The 24171-nt window shown below is 52.7% G+C and overlaps 1 protein-coding gene across 4 annotated transcripts in view; it reads right to left on the bottom strand.

Moving 5' to 3' along the window:
- The window catches only part of tanc1b (tetratricopeptide repeat, ankyrin repeat and coiled-coil containing 1b), a 158577-nt gene that overhangs the window by 126885 nt on the left and 7521 nt on the right, over positions 1 to 24171 (bottom strand). For all 4 annotated transcript variants that reach the window (XR_009929806.1, XM_062457986.1, XM_062457985.1 and 1 more), the window contains exon 2: positions 10921 to 11121. Coding sequence is in view for 3 of the 4 variants with exons in the window: in XM_062457986.1 (XP_062313970.1) it covers positions 10921 to 10981 (61 nt within the window). In the remaining variant the exon portion in view is untranslated. The remainder of the gene's footprint in view (positions 1 to 10920; positions 11122 to 24171) is intronic.

The raw sequence follows: 24171 nt of genomic DNA on the forward strand, positions 1-24171 counted from the left end.
TTTTTTTTTTTTTATGCTTTAATAGATTATAGCTTGTCAGCCACAGGAAATGAAGACCAGGAGTAATGAAGGCACTACCATCCCAGTTTATCTGAGTTTCATGAGCTAACCTAAGTAGCTTTGTTCTAGGGGACAGAAAGCCTCTCTAATGACAAAGGAACTCATTATGGTTGGAACCCGAGCGATTATGGTTTACAATTATCAAAGAGAGTTGATTATGGCAACGGAGAATGTTCACTGTGGTTGATAAATGGTCTTGTTCATGAGTGTGGTGTTAGTCTCTTGCTCTTACTGTGTGTGTGTGTGTGTGTCATCTGTGTTAACTATGCAGTATGGTTGTACCCCTGTGTATAGGTGTGTGTGTGTGCTGACTCAGAAAGTGCCATCTGTGGTCCAGACTTCCTGTGGCTAACAGGATGTGTATCTGTCTGTCTCAGTTAAGACTACTTTATGAAAGCGGAGCATTACCTGCTCTCTGGGACCTATGCTGGATTTGTTGACAAATTCCAGTTTTTCTCTTTCTCACCGGAGAGGGTGGAGAAGGAGTAGGGGTTGGTGGAGGAGTAGGGGGTGTGGGGGGTGGAGGAGCAGGGGTGGGTGGTGGAGGAGTAGGGGGTGGAGGAGTAGAGGTGGGTGGTGGAGGAGTAGGGGTGGGTGGAGGAGCAGGGGTGGGTGGGTGGAGGAGCAGGTGTGGGTGGGTGGAGGAGCAGGGGTGGATGGTGGAGGAGCAGGGGTGGGTGGTGGAGGAGTAGGGGTGGGTGGGTGGAGGAGCAGGGGGTGTGGGGGGTGGAGGAGCAGGGGGTGTGGGGGGTGGAGGAGCAGGGGGTGTGGGGGGTGGAGGAGCAGGGGGTGTGGGGGGTGGAGGAGCAGGGGTGGGTGGGTGGAGGAGCAGGGGTGGGTGGGGGGAGGAGTAGGGGGTGTGGGGGGTGGAGGAGCAGGGGGTGTGGGGGGTGGAGGAGCAGGGGGTGTGGGGGGTGGAGGAGCAGGGGTGGGTGGGTGGAGGAGCAGGGGTGGGTGGGGGGAGGAGTAGGGGGTGTGGGGGGTGGAGGAGTAGGGGGTGTGGGGGGTGGTGGCACTGTGGCACGGTCTGGTCTGACTGCTATGCCAGCTGCAGGTGTGTGCGTGTGTGTCTGGCACATCCGGTACATTCCTACAAGATATGTGTGTGTGTGTGTGTGTTGCCTTGCCCAGACTGTGTGGTCCTATTGACTGCTCTCCCACCTTGAATCTAGAGCCCTGCCCCAAACACAGCAGCCCTGCCCCACACACAGCAGCCCTGCCCCAAACACAGCAGCCCTGCCCCACACACAGCAGCCCTGCCCCACACACTGCAGCCCTGCCCCACACACTGCAGCCCTGCCCCAAACACAGCAGCCCTGCCCCACACACAGCAGCCCTGCCCCACACACAGCAGCCCTGCCCCACACACTGCAGCCCTGCCCCAAACACAGCAGCCCTGCCCCACACACAGCAGCCCTGCCCCACACACAGCAGCCCTGCCCCACACACTGCAGCCCTGCCCCAAACACAGCAGCCCTGCCCCACACACAGCAGCCCTGCCCCAAACACAGCAGCCCTGCCCCACACACAGCAGCCCTGCCCCACACACTGCAGCCCTGCCCCACACACAGCTCTGCCTCGCCCCCACAGGAAACAGGACACACATGCTGCTAGCATCACACACTTCATTAACCCAGGGGTCTGGAAGAATGACACTTCCTGCCAGGGCCTGCAAGCCGCTGACAAACAGAAGTGGGATTGACTAATGAGAAGAGGATGAATACACTCATTACTGATGAGTTTGGTGTGGAGGACTGTTTCAGCTCTGTCTCTTCTCCAACACAGCTTCAGACGGACATTACAGAACTAGCAGCACAGCTTTAGACGGACACTACAGCACTAGCAGCACAGATTCAGACGGACACTACAGCACTAGCAGCACAGATTCTAATATCTGCTCTGCATGATCAGGCTTAACAAGGCTAATCAATACTGTACACTGTCTAGCTCAATAAACATTTAAAAGCCAAAGGTTATTTCACAAAATGGGTTGTAGCTGACCTATTATTTTAACTCCCACATTAAGTTGAACCAAAAATAACCCTGATGGCTTAAATCAATAAAGAGACAGACATTCTAAGCATGTGCATGAGGATGTTTCTGCAGTTGCCCCTACAGTCAGCAGGAGGAAAACATGAAAAGTGAGAGCAGTTGCAGTTTCTCTTAACCCTCGTGCTGCCTTCGGGTCACATGACCCAAAGGTTCATAACGAACCATCGTTGTGTTTACCCAATTTTACCCAATACAAAAACAAATTAAAATAATTTTCTTTTAACCTTTGCAATGTGGGGGGTCTGAGACAGCCTAGCTGTTAAAAGAAAATGCTTCACTTTGTCTTTGTATGCGGTAAATTTGTCGCAATACGACGGTGGGTCACAATGACTGATGGGTCAGAATGACCCGAAGATAACACAAGGGTTAACTGTCTGTTCAGAATGAAACAAACCACCATTTTCTGTGTAACCTGCGCTGGTCTGGACAGAGGTCTGAAGGTTGGTGTGTGCAGGCTGGTCTGGACTGAAGGTTGGTGTGTGCAGGCTGGTCTGGACTGAATGTTGGTGAGTGCAGGCGGGTCGGGACTGAATGTTGGTGTGTGCAGGCGGGTCTGGACTGAAGGTTGGTGTGTGCAGGCGGGTCTGGACTGAATGTTGGTGTGTGCAGGCGGGTCTGGACTGAATGTTGGTGTGTGCAGGCTGGTCTGGACTGAATGTTGGTGTGTGCAGGCTGGTCTGGACTAGGGCTGGGCGATATATCGAATATTAGCGATAATATCGCAATCATTTTGAAATGTAAAATTTGAAAATATCGTGAATATGGCTCCTCTGCTCTACACACACACACAGACACACACACACAGACACCGTTTGTGCACATGCTCTTTGTGAGCATGTGCACAACCTGAAAATTGCAGGTGCAGTCACTCTCTTTTGCTCTCTTTTTGTCCTGTCACATAAGGACCTCTGCATTAATTATTCCATGTGAAGTCCATTTTGTCAAGTTAAAAGTACCATGTTATGGCAACTGCTTAAATTTGCAATACACATTTTGTATTTTGTAACAATAGCTGTTCTATCTAAATTGTTTTTGTTGTTTTCTAATGGATGCAAAAGAAAATCATGTTTTTTTATTATTTAAATGCAAATGCAAACATATCGACATATATATCGAATATCATAAAACCTTTGACAATATCGAGATATCATTTTTTTTAATATATCGCCCAGCCCTAGTCTGGACTCAAGGTTGGTGTGTGCAGGCAGGTCTGGACTCAAGGTTGGTGTGTGCAGGCTGGTCTGGACAGGCTGGGAGCTTCTGTGTTTTCTGACTAAATAACCTCCGCAGCTCCGACACCAACTAACACTGCTGAGACAGTGTGTACCATCTCCCTTACACACACACACACACACACACACACACACACACACACACACACACACACACACACACACACACACACACACACACACACACACACACACACACACACACACACACACACACACACACACACACACACACACACACACACACACACACACACACACGAATCAATAGTGTTCCACAGAAGTGCAAAACCTTCGTTTAATCTCTTCCTGGGAGCTAAATTAGGTTGTGGATAATCAAACTCGTTTTAAACCCCGATCAGACCTCTACCTTCCAGAGCAGCACTGTCCTGATCAGACCTCTACCCTCCAGAGCAGCACTGTCTGGATCAGACCTCTACCTTCCAGAGCAGCACTGTCCTGATCAGACCTCTACCTTCCAGAGCAGCACTGTCCTGATTAGACCTCTACCTTCCAGAGCAGCACTGTCCTGATCAGACCTCTACCCTCCAGAGCAGCACTGTCCTGATCAGACCTCTACCCTCCAGAGCAGCACTGTCCTGATCAGACCTCTACCTTCCAGAGCAGCACTGTCCTGATCAGACCTCTACCCTCCAGAGCAGCACTGTCCTGATCAGACCTCTACCTTCCAGAGCAGCACTGTCCTGATCAGACCTCTACCTTCCAGAGCAGCACTGTCCTGATCAGACCTCTACCCTCCAGAGCAGCACTGTCCTGATCAGACCTCTACCTTCCAGAGCAGCACTGTCCTGATCAGACCTCTACCCTCCAGAGCAGCACTGTCCTGATCAGACCTCTACCTTCCAGAGCAGCACTGTCCTGATCAGACCTCTACCTTCCAGAGCAGCACTGTCCTGATCAGACCTCTACCTTCCAGAGCAGCACTGTCCTGATCAGACCTCTACCTTCCAGAGCAGCACTGTCCTGATCAGACCTCTACCTTCCAGAGCAGCACTGTCCTGATCAGACCTCTACCTTCCAGAGCAGCACTGTCCTGATCAGACCTCTACCTTCCAGAGCAGCACTGTCCTGATCAGACCTCTACCTTCCAGAGCAGCACTGTCCTGATCAGACCTCTACCTTCCAGAGCAGCACTGTCCTGATCAGACCTCTACCTTCCAGAGCAGCACTCCAGTTCACTCTTCCTGGGTTGTATTTATTTATGCATTCAATTTTAATAAGGCCCTCAATTAAATGTGGTTGATATCAATAGGTTTTGGTGTATAGAGCAAAGCCGCCCCCCTGTTGGGGGCTGTGTTTGAAGGAAAGGGCAGCCGTCACGTGTTCACCTGGTCCGGATGCCGCGTGGGGGCAGGGGGGGGGTGCGGGGGGGGGGTGCGGGTGAGATCACACACACTTCAAAAAGCGCATTCCAATTACTGAACCATAGAACCCACATTAGGCAGAGCTGAGCTTAGCTGTGGTGGGCCGTACCGTTTTAACCGCCCACAGAAACACAGATCCTCGCTCGATTTCCTCCTCCACGGGAGGTCACTCCAGGGTCCGCTCCATCGAGGCTGGGCTGGCCTGTTTGGCTCTGAGACAGGTCTGTCTCGACCCCTGCTGAGCCCCCCTCCTCCCATTCCAAGCGTCAGGGCTTACTGATACTACTGTCTTTCATAATTTACCACCCGGGCCAGTTTAATACAGGGTTTCAGTACCCTCCATAGAAGAGAGAGTGTGGACAGAGAGAGAGAAAGACAGAGAGCCTGCCTATCTCTGATCTCTGATCCAGCAGCAGGAGGCACTCTCTGGGCTGCGATCAGTGTGCTGAGGGGGGCTGCTGCAAGCACGGGTGAAACGTTCCTCTGGCAGGTAAGTGGTGTCTGAGCTGGGACCAGAGCCAGCAGAGAGAGGGGAGCAGAGGGCCTGCTGGGAGCTGAGAGGTGGTGACGAGAGGCAGGCTAGGAGAGAGGAGAGAGGTAAACCTTTGGGAGAACCCAGCAGGAACGTCCCAGTCCTCGTGTCTCTCCTCCACTGAGAAATGGCAGAGTCTGGGGACGACCGCGTCTCCACCTATCCACTCAGGAAGGCGTTTCCAGCCATGCAGAGATGGGCCTCGGGAAATGTGGGTCACGATCTTCCTGACGTAGTTAGAAGCCCAGTCCTCCTGTCTGCCTCCCTGTCAGGATGTCACAGCTCAGAAGGCTTGTCTGAGCTGTGCTCTCTGCAGGGCTTGTCTGAGCTGTGCTCTCTGCAGGGCTTGTCTGAGCTGTGCTCTCTGCAGGGCTTGTCTGAGCTGTGCTCTCTGCAGGGCTTGTGGGACAGTTCTGATATGAAGCACTGGCCACACCACAGTACAGGAGGCCACCGAACGATCTTGGCAACATTTCTGCTCTCTCCACCCTCTCGCTCCTCCCCCCCTCAGCCAAACACCACCCAGCCCGTTCCTCAGAGCTGTTCTCTCCACCCTCTCGCTCCTCCCCCCCCCAGCCCGTTCCTCAGAGCTGCCAGCAGGCTACCAGGAGGAACTTCCAATGAAAACAGAGTGAGCTCTATCCTCAAAGGGTTCGCCAATTAATCCAGACTAGTTTAATTTAACAACGATATAATCCTCCGAGCTCCCTGTGCCTTGTGGCCCAAATCCATTAATGTCAATGAGGCCTGCTGGCCCACTTTATAAGAAAGTGTTAACATCAAAGCACAGGGGCCGCCGCTAACCAGGAGCCCGCTTCCGGAATGCGGGACCATAAAAACGTGCTCTTAAAAGGGCTTAAACGGAGCAGGTCCAGGGTGGAGAAGGTCCAGGGTGGAGAAGGTCCAGGGTGGAGCAGGGACCAGGGCGGAGCAGGTCCAGGGTGGAGGAAGGACCAGGGTGGAGAAGGTCCAGGGCGGAGCAGGGACCAGGGTGGAGCAGGTCCAGGGTGGAGGAAGGACCAGGGTGGAGAAGGTCCAGGGCGGAGCAGGTCCAGGGCTGAGCAGGGACCGGGGCGGAGCAGGTCCAGGGCTGAGCAGGGACCAGGGCGGAGCAGGTCCAGGGCGGAGCAGGGACCAGGAAGGGCCAGGGCTGTGTTTGAGTGGGGTGTGTGTGTTTCTGTCTGTGATGTTGTGTGGACACATATGTTAGTTTGTCTACGTGTGTGTGTTGGTGTCAGTGAGTATGTTAGTCTGTGTGTGTGTGTGTGTGTGCTGCATGTGTGTGTAGGTCTCTGTGTGTAGGTCTGTGTGTGTGTGCTGCATGTGTGTGTAGGTCTGTGTGTGTAGGTCTGTGTGTGTGTGTAGGTCTGTGTGTGTAGGTCTGTGTGTGTGTAGGTCTGTGTGTGTAGGTCTGTGTGTGTAGGTCTGTGTGTGTAGGTCTGTGTGTGTAGGTCTGTGTGTGTAGGTCTCTGTGTGTGTAGGTCTCTGTGTGTAGGTCTCTGTGTGTAGGTCTGTGTGTGTAGGTCTCTGTGTGTAGGTCTCTGTGTGTAGGTCTCTGTGTGTAGGTCTGTGTGTGTGTAGGTCTGTGTGTGTAGGTCTGTGTGTGTAGGTCTGTGTGTGTAGGTCTGTGTGTGTGTAGGTCTCTGTGTGTAGGTCTGTGTGTGTAGGTCTGTGTGTGTAGGTCTGTGTGTGTAGGTCTGTGTGTGTAGGTCTCTGTGTGTAGGTCTCTGTGTGTAGGTCTGTGTGTGTAGGTCTCTGTGTGTGTAGGTCTCTGTGTGTAGGTCTGTGTGTGTAGGTCTGTGTGTAGGTCTGTGTGTGTAGGTCTCTGTGTGTGTAGGTCTCTGTGTGTGTAGGTCTCTGTGTGTAGTAGGTCTCTGTGTGTAGGTCTCTGTGTGTAGGTCTCTGTGTGTAGGTCTCTGTGTGTAGGTCTGTGTGTGTAGTTCTCTGTGTGTGTAGGTCTGTGTGTGTAGGTCTCTGTGTGTAGGTCTGTGTGTGTAGGTCTGTGTGTGTAGGTCTCTGTGTGTAGGTCTCTGTGTGTAGGTCTCTGTGTGTAGGTCTCTGTGCGTAGGTCTGTGTGTAGGTCTCTGTGTGTAGGTCTGTGTGTGTAGGTCTCTGTGTGTGTAGGTCTCTGTGTGTAGGTCCCTGTGTGTAGGTCCGTGTGTGTAGGTCTGTGTGTGTAGGTCTCTGTGTGTAGGTCTCTGTGTGTAGGTCTGTGTGTGTAGGTCTGTGTGTGTAGGTCTGTGTGTGTGTAGGTCTGTGTGTGTGTAGGTCTGTGTGTGTAGGTCTGTGTGTGTAGGTCTCTGTGTGTAGGTCTGTGTGTGTGTAGGTCTGTGTGTGTGTAGGTCTGTGTGTGTGTAGGTCTGTGTGTGTAGGTCTGTGTGTGTGTAGGTCTGTGTGTGTAGGTCTGTGTGTGTAGGTCTGTGTGTGTAGGTCTGTGTGTGTGTATGTCTCTGTGTGTAGGTCTGTGTGTGTAGGTCTGTGTGTAGGTCTGTGTGTGTAGGTCTGTGTGTGTAGGTCTGTGTGTGTAGGTCTCTGTGTGTGTAGGTCTCTGTGTGTGTAGGTCTCTGTGTGTGTAGGTCTGTGTGTGTAGGTCTCTCTGTGTGTAGGTCTGTGTGTGTAGGTCTGTGTGTGTAGGTCTCTGTGTGTAGGTCTGTGTGTGTGTGTGTTTTGGAGGGCCCTGGCTGTGCAGGTCAGATTTGAGTCTGGGAGTGTTTCCCTGTGTCTCCAGCCCACAGTAGAGCTGGTCTGGGAGTGTTTCCCTGTGTCTCCAGCCCACAGCAGAGCTGGTCTGGGAGTGTTTCCCTGTGTCTCCAGCCCACAGCAGAGCTGGTCTGGGAGTGTTTCCCTGTGTCTCCAGCCCACAGCAGAGCTGGTCTGGGAGTGTTTCCCTGTGTCTCCAGCCCACAGCAGAGCTGGTCTGGGAGTGTTTCCCTGCGTCTCCAGCCCACAGCAGAGCTGGTCTGGGAGTGTTTCCCTGCGTCTCCAGCCCAGAGCAGAGCTGGGACTCATCATGCATGTGTACAATTATCAAGGCTTTTCCTCCCACCAATTTCCATTACATATGGCACTGCAGTTTTAGTAGATGCTTTTGCAGAGCAGTCATTCTGTCTCTGTCTGGGGGAGGCTGCGGGGAATATTACTACAGATATGAACACATATGAACATAGCAGATAGTAGAAACACCAATGTTCATCATAACTGTCTGTTATACACGATGATGAGGTCTAGTCAACGGGGGTCAGATGGCTGAGTGGTTAGGGAGTCGGGCTATTAATCAGAAGGTTGTTGGTTCGATTCCCGGCCGTGCAAAATGACGTTGTGTCCTTGGGCAAGGCACTTCACCCTACTTGCCTTGGGGGAATGTCCCTGTACTTACTGTAAGTCGCTCTGGATAAGAGCGTCTGCTAAATGACTAAATGTAAATGTGTCAACAAATGACTAACTGAGGCTAACATCCACTTACAGAGTTGAGTTTAGGGGTCTCCCGTGGGGAGAAGGTTTGTGTCTCTCTTTCCCAGGGGGGGTGACTGGTGACCTGCCTAGAGAGAGGTGACCCTCCCAGCCCCTCCCTCAGGGACAGCCCTCCTCTGGCAGGACTGAATGCCCGGGGGAGGTGCTGGGTTTATGGCCCCAGCAGGGGAGAAAGGTTTGGGATTGATGGATGGTGTCCAACTGAGACAACGGCTGGAACAAGAACATAGGTCCTGTTGTTGTACCATGATGCCCTGCCCCAGCCCTGCCCCAGACCCAGCCCCAGCCTCTGCCCAAGCCCCTGCCGCAGAGCCGTCCCCTGCCCCAGACCCTGCCCCAGCCCCTGCCGCAGAGCCGTCCCCTCCCTGTTGGGTAAATCCTACTCTGGTGACTCACTGTGCCTCGTCAGCAGTGAGGCGGTGTGATCCGGGATAGTGACTCACCCTACAGGTCTGGACAGCTCTGGGGAACTGCAGCACCATACACAGGTGTAGCACACCCAGGTGTAGCCCTGGTGACACCATGACATGGGGCCCTGCCAGAGGACGGCTCATGGAGTCATGGGTCATAGAGGACTGCAGCAGATCTCAGCTCTACATCCACGTGTCCGGACTGAGACTCCCCGGTTACATTCCTCATAGACAGCTGAGCTGAGGAGGTGTCGGCCGAGCGGGGGAGGGAGGAAGAGGAAGAGAGAGAGGGGGGGGAGAGAGGGAGAGGGGGGGGAGGGAGAGAGGGAGAGGGGGGGGAGGGAGGGAGGGAGGGAGGGAGAGGGAGGGAGAGGGAGAGGGAGAGGGAGAGGGAGGGGGAGGGGGAGGGGGAGGGAGAGGGAGGGGGAGGGGGGGAGGAAAGAGGGAGGGGGGGAGAGGGGAGAGGGAGAGGGAAGGAGAGAGGGAGAGGGAAGGTGGGAGAGGGAGAGGGGAGGTGGAGAAGGAGAGAGGGAAGGTGGGAAAGGGAGAGAGGGAGAGAGAGAGGGACAGGGAAGGTGGAGAAGGAGAGAGGGAAGGTGGGAGAGGGAGAGAGGGAGAGAGAGAGGGAAGGAAGGTGGAAAAGGAGAGGGGAGGTGGGAGAGGGAGAGAGGGAGAGAGGGAGAGAGGGAGATGGAAGGTGGGAGGAGAGGGAGATACAGAGAGAGAGGTGAAACAGAGAAAATGAGTGAATGACAAAGGGAGAGAAAGAGTGAGAGACAAACAGAACGAAAGCGACAGAGCGCTGTGTGTCTGAAGGTGTAACCTAGCACCGCAACCTAGCACCGCAACCTAGCACCGCATATATCTAACGTCTCAACCTCCCATTAAAATCACACTCAGTCGACCTAAAAACAAGACCCAGCCTGATCTCAGGGAGATCCTGAGACAGGAGAAAGTGACACTGTGATTCCGGGAAGCGCCGGAGGAGACACGGAACCACTGACGCACTGTTTAACTAGCACCTGCACCTGGGACAGCCACATCAGACACTATCATTTGCACGATGTGGAGATAGAAGGCCTGAGGGTCTGGTGATCAGAACTCAGAGACTGCTGGCTGCTGGGAGCTGTAGTCACACCAACACTTCAGTCATGAGGACGGAGAATCCAACTACGGAAGAATATTATCCAGACGTTTCATCAACTCTTACCCACCTTCTAACACTGAGTTTCATGTGTGGTGTCTTGGGCCTGCCTGGATGACTGGACCTCATACAGGACAGGGCGTGTGTGCAGTTTGTGTTTGTGTGTCGTTAAAAAGAAAAACAAACTCATTCCTCACCCAGGAGCCCACTGCTGAGTGGCCCAGACAGGGACACTGCTTTTATGACCTTATATGTTCAAACCACGCCTGTTCCACACGCTGGCTGAGACGACCACATGTTTGCAGACAGAGCGGCCATGCGAGAGTCTGGGTATTTTCTTTTTGTCTCTCTCAATGAACATTATCTGTCTCTTCAGAACACCAAACAGACTATCGACCTCCCAGACACTAAACAAACTCTTTTTTTAAATGTTTTCTTTTCACAATATGTGAAAAGGGAGAACTGAACTGTTGAGAGACATGATTACACAGGAGACTTCAGTCTGGTGCAGCTTTGGGTCTTCCTTAGAAACAAAGCAAGACTGGCTGTTGTTGACTTCCTGCCTGACTTCCTGCCTGACTTCCTGGTTGTAGCCGGAGGGTCAGAGTGACGCGGCCACTCCCGTCTCACATACCTGTCTCCTTCCTGCTGCCCTTCCCTCCGTCTCTGTTCTTCTTCAGCACTGCCTTGAACATGGTGTGACTGCTGGACCTGGTGTGACTGCTGGACCTGGTGTGACTGCTGGACCTGGTGTGACTGCTGGACCTGGTGTGACTGCTGGACCTGGTGTGACTGCTGGACCTGGTGTGACTGCTGGACCTGATCACTCTGCCCCCTGCAAAAAGCACAGACAGTTCACTTACAATACAGGCAAGCCAAAACACAGACCAGGACAAAGGCAGTGCATACTAGGGAGTCAGGTGGCTGAGCGGTTAGGGAGTCGGGCTAGTAATGATAAGGTTGCCGGTTTGATTCCCGGTCATGCAAAATGACGTTGTGTCCTTGGGCAAGGCACTTCACCCTACTTGCCTCGGGGGGAATGTCCCTGTACTTACTGTAAGTCACTCTGGATAAGAGCGTCTGCTAAATGACTAAATGTAAATACTAGAACAGACTAGAACAGAACAGACAGGAAAAGTACAGAATAGAAAAGAACATTCTAGAACAGAACAGACTAGAGCAGAACAGACTAGAACAGAACATTCTAGAACAGTACAGAACCGAGATTCCTTCCCCGCGGGTCCCACCCAAAACACACCCACCCCCCCTCACCGGCCCAGAGACGCAGGCTGCTCAAACCAACAGGAACTTCACATGCTGATGACAACACATCCAGCATTTCATCCACTCGTCTCCTGACACGTGGCTGGGATTTTTCCCACAGCTCCCCCAGCCCGCCAGGTCACTCAGAAGGGGCGGCGTGGAAAGAATGCCCTAATATTTAAAGAGAACCAACCAGGTCTGTTATCTTGTTATGCTGGAAAACAATCTGTCGGATTCCTGGCATTCCACATGTAATTGATGCTACGAGGCTGCTGAACTTGGGCCTTTCCTGACTCCGTCACACACCAGGCTGCTATGGAAACAGGCCTCGCTCGGCGTTCTGGTCAGATGTTTCTATGAAACTTGGGCCAAAGGCTACTTTGAGTTGAGTTTCAGAAGTGTGTGTTTACTGGATAATAAGCCTATAACTACCAGGCTGGTTTTCTTATTCCTGGCCAGGTTTCCTTACCACAGTAGTACGGCTCGTCCTAATAAACTCTTTTTCCACGGCCCTCCTGGCCTTGCTGGTATAGGCCGCTGTATCTGGAACTCTGCTCCCAACGGTGACACAAACCAGAGACTCGGCCAAATAAGGGCGTCTTGGACCAACACACACACACACACACACACACAATCACAGAGCCACTCACACACACACAGACACGCACACACCTCTACATGTACTCACACACACACAAACATACTTGCTCACACACACACACCCAGATCCCAGAGCCAGAACTCAGGCCTCCTGTGAAGGAGGCCTCACTCCCTGGTCTCTCTCCCTGGTCTCACTTCCTGGTCTCACTCCCTGGTCTCTCTCCCTGGTCTCACTCCCTGGTCTCTCTCCCTGGTCTCTCTCCCTGGTCTCACAAACGTGGTCTCACAAACGTGGTCTCTCTCCCTGGTCTCTCTCCCTGGTCTCTCTCCATGGTCTCTCTCCCTGGTCTCACTCCCTGGTCTCACTCCCTGGTCTCTCTCCCTGGTCTCACTCCCTGGTCTCACTCCCTGGTCTCACTCCCTGGTCTCTCTCCCTGGTCTCACAAACGTGGTCTCACTCCCTGGTCTCACTCCCTGGTCTCTCTCCCTGGTCTCTCTCCCTGGTCTCACAAACGTGGTCTAACTCCCTGGTCTCACAAACGTGGTCTCTCTCCCTGGTCTCACTCCCTGGTCTCACTCCCTGGTCTCTCTCCCTGGTCTCACTCCCTGGTCTCACCCCCTGGTCTCTCTCCCTGGTCTCACTCCCTGGTCTCTCTCCCTGGTCTCACTCCCTGGTCTCACTCCCTGGTCTCTCTCCCTGGTCTCTCTCCCTGGTCTCATAAACGTGGTCTCTCTCCCTGGTCTCACTCCCTGGTCTCACTCCCTGGTCTCACTCCCTGGTCTCTCTCCCTGGTCTCACTCCCTGGTCTCTCTCCCTGGTCTCTCTCCCTGGTCTCACTCCCTGGTCTCTCTCCCTGGTCTCTCTCCCTGGTCTCACAAACGTGGTCTCACTCCCTGGTCTCACAAACCTGGTCTCTCTCCCTGGTCTCACAAACCTGGTCTCTCTCCCTGCTCTCACAAACCTGGTCTCACAAACATGGTCTCACTCCCTGGTCTCACAAACATGGTCTCACTCCCTGGTCTCACAAACCTGGTCTCTCTCCCTGGTCTCTCTCCCTGGTCTCACAAACGTGGTCTCACTCCCTGGTCTCACAAACGTGGTCTCTCTCCCTGGTCTCACTCCCTGGTCTCTCTCCCTGGTCTCTCTCCCTGGTCTCTCTCCCTGGTCTCACAAACGTGGTCTCACTCCCTGGTCTCACAAACGTGGTCTCACTCCCTGGTCTCACTCCCTGGTCTCTCTCCCTGGTCTCACTCCCTGGTCTCACTCCCTGGTCTCACTCCCTGGTCTCTCTCCCTGGTCTCTCTCCCTGGTCTCACAAACGTGGTCTCACTCCCTGGTCTCACAAACGTGGTCTCTCTCCCTGGTCTCACTCCCTGGTCTCACTCCCTGGTCTCTCTCCCTGGTCTCACTCCCTGGTCTCACCCCCTGGTCTCTCTCCCTGGTCTCACTCCCTGGTCTCTCTCCCTGGTCTCACTCCCTGGTCTCACTCCCTGGTCTCTCTCCCTGGTCTCTCTCCCTGGTCTCATAAACGTGGTCTCTCTCCCTGGTCTCACTCCCTGGTCTCACTCCCTGGTCTCTCTCCCTGGTCTCTCTCCCTGGTCTCACTCCCTGGTCTCACTCCCTGGTCTCACTCCCTGGTCTCTCTCCCTGGTCTCTCTCCCTGGTCTCACTCCCTGGTCTCACAAACCTGGTCTCTCTCCCTGGTCTCACAAACCTGGTCTCTCTCCCTGCTCTCACAAACCTGGTCTCACAAACATGGTCTCACTCCCTGGTCTCACAAACATGGTCTCACTCCCTGGTCTCACAAACCTGGTCTCTCTCCCTGGTCTCTCTCCCTGGTCTCACAAACCTGGTCTCACCCCCTGGTCTCACTCCCTGGTCTCACTCCCTGGTCTCACCCCCTGGTCTCACCCCCTGGTCTCACTCCCTGGTCTCACTCCCTGGTCTCACTCCCTGTTTCCTTGTTGCTGCTCATGCACACAGTGATGTCTCTGCAGACCTGTTGTACCTGACTGTCTGGGAATGCTGCTTTGATGTCGGGCTGTGATTCGGTTATGATAATGAGGGTGACGTGCCCTCAGCTGATTGGATTTTCTCATTTGAATCAAACTAACTGTTATTTATCATGCACAGGTCTAAATAACATATAAACAAACATACACAGACTGATCTTTAAAAGATACACTACTACACAAAAAGACAACCTTGAATGGATGTATCTATCTAGTGTGGTGAGAAGTGCATCTGTTATCTGAAGCAAATGTACAGAGGCAAGATTTGAGCCCGCGACCGCTTGATATGCATTTGTGTGCTCTACCACTGAGCTGTACATGATCTGCTCATCCCCACCCAGCAAATAGCTTGCACATGACCAGTCAAAAACACACTATTTCCGGTGACTTATTTATTACAAAAACGGTGCCCAGACCAGAGACGACACTGTCCATGAGCAGTGAGACGACACTGTCCCTGAGCAGTGAGACGACACTGTCCCTGAGCAGTGAGACGGCACTGTCCCTGAGCAGTGAGACGACACTGTCCCTGAGCAGTGAGACGGCACTGTCCCTGAGCAGAGAGACGACACTGTCCCTGAGCAGTGAGACGACACTGTCCCTGAGCAGTGAGACGACACTGTCCCTGAGCAGTGAGACGGCACTGTCCCTGAGTAGAGAGATGACACTGTCCCTGAGCAGTGAGACGACACTGTCCCTGAGCAGAGAGACGACACTGTCCCTGAGCAGTGAGACGACACTGTCCCTGAGCAGTGAGATGACACTGTCCCTGAGCAGAGAGACAACACTGTCCCTGAGCAGAGAGACGACACTGTCCCTGAGCAGTGAGACAACACTGTCCCTGAGCAGTGAGACGACACTGTCCCTGAGCAGTGAGACGACACTGTCCCTGAGCAGTGAGACGACACTGTCCCTGAGCAGTGAGACGACAGCCTACATCTATGGGAACTCATTCTTTATCAACAAAAGATCCCATTCCATTTCGGTGACATAGTTAAGTAAACACAGCCTACATTCTACAGGCAGTGTTTCATGAAACAACAGCTCAATCGTCATGTTCCTTGCCTCAACTACTGAGTCCACAATCTTCCCACCCAGTCTGTCACTGTGAATATGCTTGTGCCCGTTACTGACCCCCTTTGCGTGCTACTGTACCAGCAGGACACCATGAACGTCTAACTCCATTTCCCAGAGGCTGCGTGTGAAAGTGTGCCGTTTGCGGAAGCGTGCTGGCCCAAATTCCTCTAAATCCTTTTGCACTGAGCTGCAATTTACAGCAATTGTCGACTCGTGGCATTGCAGTTCCCCAGCCAACGAGACAGGAAGATAACCACTAACGAGGGCACAAAAGAGAGGGATTAGAAGGGGGACTGGTCCCTCTGTGCCACAGCCACCCTGGGGCTCCAGAGATCTGGTGTTACCCTGCGTTATGAAGTTGTTACCCTGCATTATGATGCTGTTACCCAGGGTAACATCATCATACGGTACGGGCGTCACGGTTCGGTGCATGAAATTACATGGAGAATACACGGTATAAAAATTAATTAAAACTTGCGTGCAAATTAATTAATGTAATGTGGAACTACTGTTAGATACTCGTGTTCTTTAAGGACATCTAATCTGTAGCTCTGAAGCTCTGATTGGCGCCGCCGTGAGTCAGAGCTAGGCTAGCTAGCAGCACAAAGGACGAGTATGGCGAGTGGTGGCGACCCACGATGAGGACCTGCCGGCCTTAAGATTGCAAGTTTGGGAAAACTTCGGTTTCCCATTCAGTTACAGTAGTACAGGCGAGAGAGTGGAGAATAAGACAAGCACTGTGTGTCGGCGTTGTTCAGCAGTTGTGGGCAGTGACCTGCAGTCTGGGTAGGCAAGGTGGGCACTGCCTACCCTGCCAAAATTCAAACGTGAACATTTTTATTAAATCATTTTATTTAATAAACTTGTATGTATTTTTACTGTTTGATTCTTGTGATTTATATATGCAATATGTGTGTTATTCCAATTGTTTAGACGTTACGATGACGAATGTAGCAGTTACGCATAATAAAAAAAAAAAAACTTGCGCACTTCGATCCTGTATTCTTCAACATGTACAGTACCAGTCAAAAGTTTGGACACATTTTCCCATTCAAGTGCCTAGCCTCTTACTGACATTAACGCACGTCACTGGTTGTGGGGTATGTGACTTCAGTGTACCGTTCCACCCCTAGTAATGAAGCTGTTACCCTGCGTTATGATGCTGTTACCCTGCGTTATGATGCCGTTACCCTGCGTTATGAAGCCGTTACCCTGCGTTATGAAGCCGTTACCCTGCGTTATGAAGCCGTTACCCTGCGTTATGAAGCCGTTACCCTGCGTTATGATGCTGTTACCCTGCGTTATGATGCTGTTACCCTGCGTTATGATGCTGTTACCCTGCGTTATGAAGCAGTTACCCTGCGTTATGAAGCCGTTACACTGCGTTATGAAGCCGTTACCCTGCGTTATGAAGCCGTTACCCTGCCTTATGATGCCGTTACCCTGCGTTATGAAGCCGTTACCCTGCGTTATGATGCCGTTACCCTGCGTTATGAAGCTGTTACCCTGCGTTATGATGCTGTTACCCTGCGTTATGATGCTTTTACCCTGCGTTATGATGCTGTTACCCTGCGTTATGAAGCTGTTACCCTGCGTTATGATGCTGTTACCCTGCGTTATGATGCTGTTACCCTGCGTTATGAAGCTGTTACCCTGCGTTATGAAGCTCTTACCCTGCGTTATGATGCTGTTACCCTGCGTTAGGATGCTTTTACCCTGCGTTATGATGCTGTTACCCTGCGTTATGAAGCTCTTACCCTGCGTTATGATGCTGTTACCCTGCGTTAGGATGCTTTTACCCTGCGTTATGATGCTGTTACCCTGTGTTATGAAGCTGTTACCCTGTGCTATGAAGCTGTTACCCTGTGCTATGAAGCTGTTACCCTGCGTTATGAAACTGTTACCCTGCTGGCTGCTGGTCAGGTGTCTCTGCTCGGTGAACAGGCAGAGCTGGTTTGTGGTGTCTGACATCGGATGCCTCCAATGAGCGTCAAACAATGGGCTCGGGTGACATCATCACCCTCAGACACAGCAGGACAAGAACATAATTCAGCTCTACTATAGGGGACATGTTGATGTGAGGATATACATGGTACACAATACAGATTTGGGTAGGGTGTATATGGACCTAACACTATAGACTGGGTTAGTATTTAGGCTGAACAAGACTACCAGAGCAGGAGAAAGACCTGGGCTAGGGTGATTGAACAACACAAGCCTGTAGGCTAACAGACTGATGCCTGAGCAGAATCACTGTGACTGTGTGAGTCTGGATGGACACAGTGTTGGTGTGTAGCTGGCTGGTCACAGTGTGTAGCTGGCTGGTCACAGTGTTGGTGTGTAGCTGGCTGGTCACAGTGTGTAGCTGGCTGGTCACAGTGTTGGTGTGTAGCTGGCTGGTCACAGTATTGGGGTGTAGCTGGCTGGTCACAGTGTTGGTGTGTAGCTGGCTGGTCACAGTATTGGGGTGTAGCTGGCTGGTCACAGTGTTGGTGTGTAGCTGGCTGGTCACAGTATTGGGGTGTAGCTGGCTGGTCACAGTGTTGGTGTGTAGCTGGCTGGTCACAGTGTTGGTGTGTAGCTGGCTGGTCACAGTGTTGGTCTGTAGCTGGCTGGTCACAGTGTTGGTGTGTAGCTGGCTGGTCACAGTGTTGGTGTGTAGCTGGCTGGTCACAGTGTTGGTGTTTAGCTGGCTGGTCACAGTGTTGGTGTGTAGCTGGCTGTGTGTGTGTGTGGGGGGGGGTGGGGGGGTGGGGGGGGGTCATCCCCTCAGAAACAATAAACAAACACAGGCCGAGTTGGAGGAAATGAGAAGAGCCTTCCTTCTAGCAGCCAGAAAGACCAATTCTTCTAACAAAAACACACCATGAGAATGAGTGTCCTCTTCAAGAAGAATCAAATCCAAAACATGTCACAACTTTCCCCCGACCACAGCCTAGACAGAACAGCTATAAATCAATCTAGTTCCCAAGGCAGAAAAGGTCTTGATGTTTTTAAGATAAGATTAGAACACATTGCCAGTTTGGTAGCTTAATTTGAAGTAACCAGGGAGGGGGTTACCGGTTGAGATGGTAAAAAGTACAGTATATGAATCAACGGTTTTATTTGTAACAAAGCCAGGAAACACAGATGCTTATGCTACAGACGTGAATCATGAAGTAAACAGAGAAGATCCACCCAGATCAGAATGGAATCATCATGTCATGATGACGACATCCTGTCACTCAGAATGGGAGACCTCATAGCTGACTCCGATCCACTTACTGGACCACCTCCGTTTCCAACCACCCCGACTCTGAAAGCTAAAGGAGAAGCTGTTCTGAGGCAGAGCATGACGCTCCCTGTGCTGTCCTGACGCCCAGCTCAGGGCCAGGTGGGCTCCAGGGGAGGCCCCCTACCCCGGCCTCTGCCCCAGACCAGGGGAGGCCCCCTACCCCCGCCTCTGCCCCAGACCAGGGGGGCCCCCCTACCCCCGCCTCTGCCCCACACCAGGGGAGGCCCCCTACCCCCGCCCCACACCAGGGGGGGCCCCCTACCCCCGCCTCTGCCCCACACCAGGGGAGGCCCCCTACCCCGGCCTCTGCCCCAGACCAGGGGAGGCCCCCTACCCCCGCCTCTGCCCCAGACCAGGGGGGGCCCCCTACCCCCGCCTCTGCCCCAGACCAGGGGGGGCCCCCTACCCCCGCCTCTGCCCCACACCAGGGGAGGCCCCCTACCCCCGCCTCTGCCCCAGACCAGGGGAGGCCCCCTACCCCCGCCTCTGCCCCAGACCAGGGGGGGCCCCCTACCCCCGCCTCTGCCCCACACCAGGGGAGGCCCCCTACCCCCGCCCCACACCAGGGGGGGCCCCCTACCCCCGCCCCACACCAGGGGGGGCCCCCTACCCCCGCCTCTGCCCCACACCAGGGGGGGCCCCCTACCCCCGCCTCTGCCCCACACCAGGGGAGGCCCCCTACCCCGGCCTCTGCCCCAGACCAGGGGAGGCCCCCTACCCCCGCCTCTGCCCCAGACCAGGGGGGGCCCCCTACCCCGGCCTCTGCCCCAGACCAGGGGAGGCCCCCTACCCCCGCCTCTGCCCCAGACCAGGGGGGGCCCCCTACCCCCGCCTCTGCCCCACACCAGGGGAGGCCCCCTACCCCCGCCCCACACCAGGGGGGGCCCCCTACCCCCGCCTCTGCCCCACACCAGGGGGGGCCCCCTACCCCCGCCTCTGCCCCACACCAGGGGGGGCCCCCTACCCCCGCCTCTGCCCCACACCAGGGGAGGCCCCCAACCCCCGCCTCTGCCCCACACCAGGGGGGGCCCCCTACCCCCGCCTCTGCCCCACACCAGGGGAGGCCCCCTACCCCCGCCTCTGCCCCAGACCAGGGGAGGCCCCCTACCCCCGCCTCTGCTCCAGACCAGGGGGGCCCCCTACCCCCGCCTCTGCCCCAGACCAGGGGGGGCCCCCTTCCCCCCGCCTCTGCTCCAGACCAGGGGGGCCCCCCTACCCCCGCCTCTGCTCCGTACATCTGCACCTTTAATGAGACAGGAAGCCCTGCAGAGGAGCTTTCTGAAGTGAGCAGATGTTCCGTGAGGACCGGCAGCCTGGTCAGACATCTGGCCCAGAGCCATCTCTGATCTGGCCTCATGAAACCAATGTGACACTCTCAAACGGTCACAAAATCAACATCAAAAAGCCATGAGATTTAGTAGGGGGAGAACAGTAACCTCTGTAAGGAAATCTCTTTTGGGGTCATGAGGTTCAAATCTCTTTCCCCCCATCCACCAGTTCAACCAAGCCCATCTCAGTCTAACCACACAGCCTACCTCTAACAGCCCATCTCAGTATGACCACACAGCCTACCTCTAACAGCCCATCTCAGTCTAACCACACAGCCTACCTCTAACAGCCCATCTCAGTCTAACCACACAGCCTACCTCTAACAGCCCATCTCAGTCTAACCACACAGCCTACCTCTAACAGCCCATCTCACAGCCCATCTCAGTCTAACCACACAGCCTACCTCTAACAGCCCATCTCAGTCTAACCACACAGCCTACCTCTAACAGCCCATCTCACAGCCCATCTCAGTCTAACCACACAGCCTACCTCTAACAGCCCATCTCACAGCCCATCTCAGTCTAACCACACAGCCTACCTCTAACAGCCCATCTCAGTATGACCACATAGCTCGATAAGGTAGTCTCTCTAAGCCGCAGTAATGAAGTTGGGGTATTATCTTCTAGAAGCAGGGCCCCTTAAAGGGCCTCTCTATAGCAAACCTCAAGCAGAACTGCCAAAGAACCAACGTGGCTGAACGGGCTTTGTGGGCATAAGACACTGACTACAGGAAGAGAGAACACACACTCAGTATTCACATACTGAGAACAGCTAGCAGCACTCCCACAGTCCTGACGTCTGACAGAAACATATGAGAGAGAGAGAGAGAGAGAGAGAGAGAGAGAGAGAGAGAGAGAGAGAGAGAGAGAGAGAGAGAGAGAGAGAGAGAGAGCGAGAGAGTTAACAGAGACAGAGAGTCACAGTGAAAAGGAGTAAAAGAGAGAGTGAGAAAGAGGGGGCTCTTGGTTCAAGGCATTCTGCTACTTCCCCCGCATTTCTAACCTTTAAGTATGCTAACCTTTGTGTATGCTAACCTTTGTGTATGCTAACCTTTATGTATTGATCCACTGTGGGACTTCTTAAGCTGCTACTATCTATCTCCACCTGGTCTGTGTCACTGCCATCACACCTCAAGCAGCTTTTACCTGGTGCAGCTTCGGCTAACAATAATAGAGATTACTCCAGCGTGTGGTACTATGACCTATGACAGAGTTTCTTTTCAGCCTAGAAAAATTGGAAACCTGAGGGGTTATCAACAGGTAGCCCTGCTTTCCCACAGGTCCCTCTGTCTGGATAGAGTTCAGCCCAACACAGGTTGACAGAAGAATAGAGTCTCACCTTGCACAATGCGAAAGGTGGCATGTGCTTAATAGGGCCATGGCTCTGCTCCTCCGCAGGCGTGGGAGACAGAGCTCTATAAGAGTGTGTATAGGGGAAGCAGGATTGTTTTCTGGTGGCCTCAGGCCAGGCTCATACACAGGCCTGCTGGAGACCAGCGCGCTGCTTTGTCCTCCGTCAGACAGCAAACAATGGAGAGAGAGCTTTCAGCAGCCTGGATGAACGGCTTCCTCTGAGCTGCACATCCTCTGTCTGGCTACCACCACTACCCCACAGCTAGGATGCTTTTACCCTGCGTTATGATGCTGTTACCCTGTGTTATGAAGCTGTTACCCTGTGCTATGAAGCTGTTACCCTGTGCTATGAAGCTGTTACCCTGTGCTATGAAGCTGTTACCCTGTGCTATGAAGCTGTTACCCCACAGCCCTCCACCTCTACCCCACCCCTCCGCCACTACCCCACCACTGCAGCACTACCCCACAGCCCTCCACCTCTACCCCACCCCTGCACTACTATCCCACCCCTCCACCACCAGGGGTTGTACATGATTTAATCCTCTCAAACTTCCACAGAGTTGTCATAGTGACACAGACTTTCACTGGTGGTTTTGACCTTCCACACACCCAGAGCGTTAATCCATTTAGGATCAGAGAAGTCCTCTGTAAAAAGAAAAAAAGGGAAGTTCTCCATTTCTCAAATCTATTGAGAGAAGATTGCTACCTGTTCTGCCAGTAGGATTCACATCCATCCCTCCACACCACGGAAAATATAAAGACCATGGTCCACTCACTATTAGGGGAGGGAAGGTGCGGCTGGCTGGCTGAGGTGTCAGATTAAACCAGTTTACCTTTCTCTGAGCTACGTAGGCTATACTTTATGTTATAATATGATATATTATAGCCACGAGGTAGGCTAACTAAACATTGACAGTTGTTCTACCAACAGTGGTGATGATTAACTTGTTAGAGCACTTAACTGTTAACAGTTAACTGCTGGTTCTCTTTTCTGTTTCCTAAAGGGTCTAAATGCTCAACTCGAATAATACTATACCCTTTTTTATCATAACAGTACACCCAAAGTCTTAACTTTGAACTTCTCAAAGAGAGAACTGGATGGATTGCACAAATATGTTGTTAGTGAAAATGTAGCACATTTATCAAACGGAACTCGTTAGCTTCACCTTTCCTCATGTCCAGAGACAACAATCTTTCAAAACTATTTTTTTTTTTTTTTTTTTTTATCCAACATGACTGAGTGTCAACATGCATGAAAACAGTTAGTTAGACAAGATAGTCAGACATACACAGTCACAACAATACTAATCTGTGCAGGCTATCTTCCAGAAGGTTTCAACTCCAACACTACCTCACCTGTTTCTAAGGCCTAGCTGGTTGATGTTTTGAATCGGGTTAGTTACAACTGGGGTTGGAGCACAAACCTCAGGAACGCATCTCTCCAGAAACAGGGCTGAAGAGCCCTATTGTACAACCTGCTTGGGAAGTTCACCTGAGATATACACCTGGAGCACAGTTCTCATAAACTCTAGTCAGTTATGCAAAACCATGGGAAACTGTCAGGTCCCCTCTCTTAATGTGGCTCCATGTTTAGCTCCCAGGCAGAAAAGATTGTCATGAAGGATTCAAGGAGGAAAACGCACCATGGGCAACAAAAACTGTTCTACATCATCCTAATAGACATTCCACATAGCTTAGCTCAAAATTAAACAGATGAGTCTGATGTATTATCCCACTGGTGTTAGTGTTTAGCCTACCCAGTGTCATACAGACAGCTAGCCGTCTCCATAGCGCTAGTCTGTCAGCGTTTGGAACTATACACCCCACCTGTATAACAACTTTCCATTCCCAACAGTTTCTGAGTAACATTGTGAGTAGTCCTGCACAGGCTCCCAGGGCACTGAAGAGTTGAGGCATGTTTCAGAAAGCGATCATTACTCAAGGATTTACAGTCACACCCTAGGCTGTGGAAACTGCCTCAGCCCGACAGGAGGGTCTACCAGACAAGGCACTGCTCATCCCTCTTTTATAAACCTCACTCACTTTTACCTGGGATAGCCTCTGTCAACATCACAGCCTCAGAGTTCCAGTACTTTGGGATAATCTCTGACAGACAAATCTGCTTTTAAGAGCTCCAGTAAGCAGTTCAGGGAGTGTCCTTATGACCTTTCTACTTGACGGTAAGAACATGGCCAAACAAGAAGAGAATCACATCCGGGTGAGGTCATCAAGTGGAGCCCACACAGCAACACCATTTAGAGTCGGAAAACACACTGGAATAATTTCCTGCCTCTCTCTCTGTCTCTCTCCGTCTCTCTCCGTCTCTCTCTCCGTCTCTCCGTCTCTCTCTCTCTCTGTCTCTCCGTCTCTCTCCGTCTCTCTCTCTGTCTCTCCGTCTCTCTCTCCGTCTCTCTCCCCGTGTCTCTCTCCCTCTCCGTCTCCCTCCCTCTCTCCCTTCCTCCCTCTCTCTCTCTCCCTCCCTCTCTCTCCCTCTCTCTCCCTCCCTCTCTCTTGATTTATTTACTACACTGATTTATCAGACCACACTGCAAGTGAGTCACTCAAACGATTATGCAGAAACATGGAGCCCCACCTAACAGTAATGGTATTGGTTAGTAGGCTGTAATGTAATTTGCAGGCCATCTAACTTAATAGGAGGTTCATGTCCTACAGCTCAGATCAAGCCAATGGTCTACATGGCCGGATATATGTCAGAAAGCTTCCTGCTGTTTGATTAAGGTCAAACATTAACAGCCCAAGTTTAAAGTCTACAGGTTTCTCCATGAGCACACATTACCTCCATTCACAAAGTTCCTTTCATAGTATTTTTGAGGTCAGGAGGCTATTTTTCTGGAACAGCGTCAGAAGAAATGAGAGTAGATATGGGGGGATGACGACCGTCTGGAAGACTCTGGCAGCATGGGGACCAGGGTGTACTGGACCTGGTCCTCTGGCAGCATGGGGACCAGGGTCTACT

The sequence above is a fragment of the Osmerus eperlanus genome, chromosome 3 (assembly GCF_963692335.1).
Source record: "Osmerus eperlanus chromosome 3, fOsmEpe2.1, whole genome shotgun sequence".
Lineage (NCBI taxonomy): Eukaryota > Metazoa > Chordata > Actinopteri > Osmeriformes > Osmeridae > Osmerus > Osmerus eperlanus.